Source organism: Electrona antarctica, assembly GCF_951216825.1.
Source record: "Electrona antarctica genome assembly, chromosome: 8".
NCBI classification, from domain to species: Eukaryota; Metazoa; Chordata; class Actinopteri; order Myctophiformes; family Myctophidae; genus Electrona; species Electrona antarctica.
The window spans coordinates 38,223,366-38,230,857 of NC_136789.1; the positions used below are offsets into that span (position 1 = coordinate 38,223,366).

Genomic DNA, 7,492 nt, shown 5'->3' on the forward strand with positions numbered 1-7,492 from the left:
GGTGAAAGCCCTTCTGCCGCGATATGCCATTTCTGGGGAAAGTTCAGACAGGAATTCCTCTTGTTCCTCTGTCAGTTTGAATTTTCCCTCTTCACCTCTTTTGCCTTCTGCTTTAGGACAAAGGAAATAATGGTGGTCCGGAGCACAGCTGCCTCCCCTCTCACAGTCTGTGTTTCTGCAAAGGAAAGTGTCTCTGCAGTATCCATCTTCATCATGGCATCCTAGACACTTTGTGCATGCTCCCATCTTTTCCAACACATCTTTCTTCTCAGGTAACTTCAGTCCTTTAAATATCTTACAGAAGAATATTTTGTTGTTGTGCCCACTCTCACCGCAGACACCACATACACCATCAAGGTCTGGTCTCTTTGTGGTTCTTGTTGAGGCAAACTTCCTCTCTGAATGATATGAACGATCTGGTTTGTCCATCTTCTCCACGTTTCGGAGCTGTTCGAGTCTCTCTAGGATTTCTTCTTGGTTTGTCAGGAACTTCAAGAGCATGTCAAAGTGATTGTCTGACGTGACATTGTTTGTGGGTTCAACCATGAACATCAGCCAGTCTCTTAGTATAAAGTCAGGCAACTTGCTTTCAAGTGATCTAATTACTAGTGGGTTGTTAATAGCTCCCGAGTTTCCCAATTCTGTGAGATCCGCTAGGGCCTTCTCCACCGTCTGTATGAGGTCAATGACGTGCCTTGGCTGGTCCCCCTTCACATGTGGCATCTTGTCCAGCTCTTCAAGTATTTCTATAGTGATGGTTGACTTGTTGCCATATCTGTTCTCCAATACTCTGAAAATGTCATTGGCAGCGGGGTATGTTGACAGTCTGAGGTCTTTTGAGATCTTGCCATCCACGCTTTCCAAGAGTTGAATTTTCTTCACCTCCGGTGATCCGGATGGCTCCCCCTGCTTTTGCAGGCTTTCCCAGTCTTTCCTCCATCTGTGGTATTCTCTCTTGCTTCCATTGAAGATAGGTAGAGTGGTTGGTTTGATTCTCACCACTGGTGCTGTCGGTTGGGGTGGTGCTGTTGGTCCTGTGCCTTGCTCGGCGATCCTCCTTGCAGTGACAAGTTGAGCTTTCTTGAATAGAAGCTGGTTGATGGACGCTCTTAGGTCCACCATCCTTCTATCAATCTCCTCCTTTGGTTCCCCAGGGATCCACCTCTCCCATGTGGACATGGCTGAGATGGCTGCATTCAACTCCTTGTCCCAAACAGTGAGGTGTACTTCATAGCCTTCTAGGTTGTTACTTTCCTACTGTAATCTAATGTACTATTAACTACTACTACTGTAGTATATATATGTACTGTACTGTAATCTAATGTACTATTAACTACTACTACTGTAGTATATATATGTACTGCACTGTAATCTAATGTACTATTAACTACTACTGTAGTATATATATGTACTGTACTGTAATCTAATGTACTATTAACTACTACTGTAGTATATATATATATATGTACTGTACTGTAATCTAATGTACTATTAACTACTACTGTAGTATATATATATATATATGTACTGTACTGTAATCTAATGTACTATTAACTACTACTGTAGTATATATATGTACTGTACTGTAATCTAATGTACTATTAACTACTACTACTACTGTAGTATATATATGTACTGTACTGTAATCTAATGTACTATTAACTACTACTACTGTAGTATATATATGTACTGTACTGTAATCTAATGTACTATTAACTACTACTACTGTAGTATATATATGTACTGTACTGTAATCTAATGTACTATTAACTACTACTACTACTGTAGTATATATATATGTACTGTACTGTAATCTAATGTACTATTAACTACTACTGTAGTATATATATGTACTGTACTGTAATCTAATGTACTATTAACTACTACTACTACTGTAGTATATATATGTACTGTACTGTAATCTAATGTACTATTAACTACTACTACTGTAGTATATATATGTACTGTACTGTAATCTAATGTACTATTAACTACTACTACTGTAGTATATATATGTACTGTACTGTAATCTAATGTACTATTAACTACTACTACTACTGTAGTATATATATGTACTGTACTGTAATCTAATGTACTATTAACTACTACTACTGTAGTATATATATGTACTGTACTGTAATCTAATGTACTATTAACTACTACTGTAGTATATATATGTACTGTACTGTAATCTAATGTACTATTAACTACTACTACTGTAGTATATATATGTACTGTACTGTAATCTAATGTACTATTAACTACTACTGTAGTATATATATGTACTGTACTGTAATCTAATGTACTATTAACTACTACTACTGTAGTATATATGTACTGTACTGTAATCTAATGTACTATTAACTACTACTACTGTAGTATATATATGTACTGTACTGTAATCTAATGTACTATTAACTACTACTACTGTAGTATATATATGTACTGTACTGTAATCTAATGTACTATTAACTACTACTGTAGTATATATATGTACTGTACTGTAATCTAATGTACTATTAACTACTACTGTAGTATATATATATGTACTGTACTGTAATCTAATGTACTATTAACTACTACTGTAGTATATATATGTACTGTACTGTAATCTAATGTACTATTAACTACTACTGTAGTATATATATGTACTGTACTGTAATCTAATGTACTATTAACTACTACTGTAGTATATATATATATATATGTACTGTACTGTAATCTAATGTACTATTAACTACTACTACTGTAGTATATATATGTACTGTACTGTAATCTAATGTACTATTAACTACTACTACTGTAGTATATATATGTACTGTACTGTAATCTAATGTACTATTAACTACTACTGTAGTATATATATGTACTGTACTGTAATCTAATGTACTATTAACTACTACTGTAGTATATATATGTACTGTACTGTAATCTAATGTACTATTAACTACTACTACTGTAGTATATATATGTACTGTAGTAATCTAATGTACTATTAACTACTACTGTAGTATATATATGTACTGTACTGTAATCTAATGTACTATTAACTACTACTGTAGTATATATATGTACTGTACTGTAATCTAATGTACTATTAACTACTACTACTGTAGTATATATATGTACTGTACTGTAATCTAATGTACTATTAACTACTACTGTAGTATATATATGTACTGTACTGTAATCTAATGTACTATTAACTACTACTACTGTAGTATATATATGTACTGTACTGTAATCTAATGTACTATTAACTACTACTACTGTAGTATATATATGTACTGTACTGTAATCTAATGTACTATTAACTACTACTACTGTAGTATATATATGTACTGTACTGTAATCTAATGTACTATTAACTACTACTACTGTAGTATATATATGTACTGTACTGTAATCTAATGTACTATTAACTACTACTACTGTAGTATATATATGTACTGTACTGTAATCTAATGTACTATTAACTACTACTACTGTAGTATATATATGTACTGTACTGTAATCTAATGTACTATTAACTACTACTACTGTAGTATATATATGTACTGTACTGTAATCTAATGTACTATTAACTACTACTACTGTAGTATATATATGTACTGTACTGTAATCTAATGTACTATTAACTACTACTACTGTAGTATATATATGTACTGTACTGTAATCTAATGTACTATTAACTACTACTACTGTAGTATATATATGTACTGTACTGTAATCTAATGTACTATTAACTACTACTACTGTAGTATATATATGTACTGTACTGTAATCTAATGTACTATTAACTACTACTACTGTAGTATATATATGTACTGTACTGTAATCTAATGTACTATTAACTACTACTACTGTAGTATATATATGTACTGTACTGTAATATAATGTACTATTAACTACTACTGTAGTATATATATGTACTGTACTGTAATCTAATGTACTATTAACTACTACTGTAGTATATATATGTACTGTACTGTAATCTAATGTACTATTAACTACTACTGTAGTATATATATGTACTGTACTGTAATCTAATGTACTATTAACTACTACTGTAGTATATATATGTACTGTACTGTAATCTAATGTACTATTAACTACTACTGTAGTAAATATGTACTGTACTGTAATCTAATGTACTATTAACTACTACTACTGTAGTATATATATGTACTGTACTGTAATCTAATGTACTATTAACTACTACTACTGTAGTATATATATGTACTGTACTGTAATCGAATGTACTATTAACTACTACTGTAGTAAATATGTACTGTACTGTAATCTAATGTACTATTAACTACTACTACTGTAGTATATATATGTACTGTACTGTAATCTAATGTACTATTAACTACTAATACTGTAGTATATATATGTACTGTAATCTAAACAAACTGTACCCGTTGGACAGAAGAGGAAGACGGGTGGTTCCCCCAGGAAGCGATAGATCTCATTGGCTACGGCCACCTGGGCGTGGGCCAATGAGACGAAGGCCTGGCCGTCCGCCTGACACAGGGAGTGGTCGATGTCGTCGAATAGGATGGAGAACGCCCGACATCCTAGATCTGACACCTGGAGGTAGAGAGACATTCACTTTACATTACAGAGAGAGAGAGAGAGAGAGAGAGAGAGAGAGAGAGAGAGAGAGAGAGAGAGAGAGAGAGAGAGAGAGAGAGAGAGAGAGAGAGAGAGAGAGAGAGAGAGAGAGAGAGAGAGAGAGAGAGAGAGAGAGAGAGAAATCAAAATGCAACAAGAACATTATATCACATATTGGAAAAACACAACAAAAACCCAAAGTAAATTAGAATGCTATATTTGGCCCTCAACCGAGAATACACAGTGGCAAATTACCTGACCACTGTTACTGATCCAAAACTGAGGAAGATGTTGACTATGTACAGACTCAGCGACCACCGCCTGGCAGTAGAAACAGATGTTGACTGTGTACAGATTCAGTAGAAACAGATGTTGACTGTGTACAGACTCAATAGAAACAGATGTTGACTATGTACAGACTCAGTAGAAACAGATGTTGACTATGTACAGACTCAGTAGAAACAGATGTTGACTATGTACAGACTAAATAGAAACAGATGTTGACTATGTACAGACTCAGTAGAAACAGATGTTGACTATGTACAGACTAAATAGAAACAGATGTTGACTATGTACAGACTAAATAGAAACAGATGTTGACTATGTACAGACTAAATAGAAACAGATGTTGACTATGTACAGACTAAATAGAAACAGATGTTGACTATGTACAGACTCAGTAGAAACAGATGTTGACTATGTACAGACTCAGTAGAAACAGATGTTGACTATGTACAGACTCAGTAGAAACAGATGCTGACTATGTACAGACTCGGTAGAAACAGATGCTGACTATGTACAGACTCAGCGACCACCGTCTGGCAATAGAAACAGACACAGACAGAACTGGCTGCAGACAGACTGTGTTCACTCTGCTCTCAAGGGGAGGTGGAGACGGAGCTACACTTTCTGTTACAATGTGACAAGTATAAAGACATAAGAGAATCATTCTTCCCTAAATTTAAAGAAAAATATAAAGAATTTGAATCCACCATTAATAACTCTCTAATAGAATGGCGCCTAAATAGGGGATATAGCTGGCTCCCTGCGGTAATTTCAAATGGCCGGCAGGAGGCGCTGAAAGTGTTAAGTGTAAAATGAAACCAAATGGACCCTTATGGATGTAACCAAATGGACCCTTATAGATGTAAGCAAATGGACCCTTATAGATGTAACCAAATGGACCCCTACCTGTCTCAGCTTGCGTTTCAGCAGTGTGAGGTCACATGGTGTAACCAAATGGACCCCTACCTGTCTCAGCTTGCGTTTCAGCAGTGTGAGGTCACATGGTGTAACCAAATGGACCCCTACCTGTCTCAGCTTGCGTTTCAGCAGTGTGAGGTCACATGGTGTAACCAAATGGACCCCTACCTGTCTCAGCTTGCGTTTCAGCAGTGTGAGGTCACAGGGGGAACTGAACACCATGTCCTGACCAGGAGACACAGCGTAGACGAAGGTCAGCGACCTGGAGTTAGCCTCACTGACCAGAGCACGCAGCTGGCCTGGAGAGGAGAGGAGAGGATACATGGAGTTAGATAGGGTTAGAGAGAGGGGAGGAGAGAGGAGAGGAGAGGATACATGGAGTTAGATAGGGTTAGAGAGAGGAGAGGAGAGGAGAGGAGAGGAGAGGAGAGGAGAGGAGAGGAGAGGAGAGGAGAGGAGAGGAGAGGAGAGGAGAGGAGAGGAGAGGAGAGGAGAGGAGAGGATACATGGAGTTAGATAGGGTTAGAGAGAGGGGAGGAGAGGAGAGGAGAGGATACATGGAGTTAGATAGGGTTAGAGAGAGGAGAGGAGAGGAGAGGAGAGGATACATGGAGTTAGATAGGGTTAGAGAGAGGAGAGGAGAGAGGAGAGGATACATGGAGTTAGATAGGGTTAGAGAGAGGAGAGGAGAGGAGAGGAGAGGATACATGGAGTTAGATAGGGTTAGAGAGAGGAGAGGAGAGGAGAGGAGAGGATACATGGAGTTAGATAGGGTTAGAGAGAGGGGAGGAGAGGAGAGGAGAGGATACATGGAGTTAGATAGGGTTAGAGAGAGGAGAGGAGAGGATACATGGAGTTAGATAGGGTTAGAGAGAGGAGAGGAGAGGAGAGGAGAGGATACATGGAGTTAGATAGGGTTAGAGAGAGGGGAGGAGAGGAGAGGAGAGGATACATGGAGTTAGATAGGGTTAGAGAGAGGAGAGGAGAGGAGAGGAGAGGATACATGGAGTTAGATAGGGTTAGAGAGAGAGAGAGGAGAGGAGAGGAGAGGAGAGGAGAGGAGAGGAGAGAGGAGAGGAGAGGAGAGGAGAGGAGAGGAGAGGAGAGGAGGAGAGGATACATGGAGTTAGATAGGGTTAGAGAGAGGAGAGGAGAGGAGAGGAGAGGAGAGGAGAGGATACATGGAGTTAGATAGGGTTAGAGAGAGGAGAGGAGAGGATACATGGAGTTAGATAGGGTTAGAGAGAGGAGAGGAGAGGAGAGGAGAGGATACATGGAGTTAGATAGGGTTAGAGAGAGGGGAGGAGAGGAGAGGAGAGGATACATGGAGTTAGATAGGGTTAGAGAGAGGAGAGGAGAGGAGAGGAGAGGATACATGGAGTTAGATAGGGTTAGAGAGAGGAGAGGAGAGGAGAGGAGAGGAGAGGAGAGGATACATGGAGTTAGATAGGGTTAGAGAGAGGGAGAGGAGAGGAGAGGAGAGGATACATGGAGTTAGATAGGGTTAGAGAGAGGAGAGGAGAGGAGAGGATACATGGAGTTAGATAGGGTTAGAGAGAGGAGAGGAGAGGAGAGGATACATGGAGTTAGATAGGGTTAGAGAGAGGGGAGGAGAGGAGAGGATACATGGAGTTAGATAGGGTTAGAGAGAGGGGAGGAGGAGAGGAGAGGA

General features: G+C 38.1%; 1 protein-coding gene across 1 annotated transcript in view; it reads right to left on the reverse strand.

The window, feature by feature from the left end:
- LOC306928758 (protein O-GlcNAcase) overlaps nucleotides 1–7,492 on the reverse strand; it is a 70,319-nt gene that overhangs the window by 42,391 nt on the left and 20,436 nt on the right. The window contains exons 4-5 of the mRNA XM_079509030.1: nucleotides 5,989–6,119; nucleotides 4,422–4,593 (exon numbers count right to left, since the gene is read on the reverse strand). Of these exons, the coding sequence (XP_079365156.1) occupies nucleotides 4,422–4,593; nucleotides 5,989–6,119 (303 nt within the window). The remainder of the gene's footprint in view (nucleotides 1–4,421; nucleotides 4,594–5,988; nucleotides 6,120–7,492) is intronic.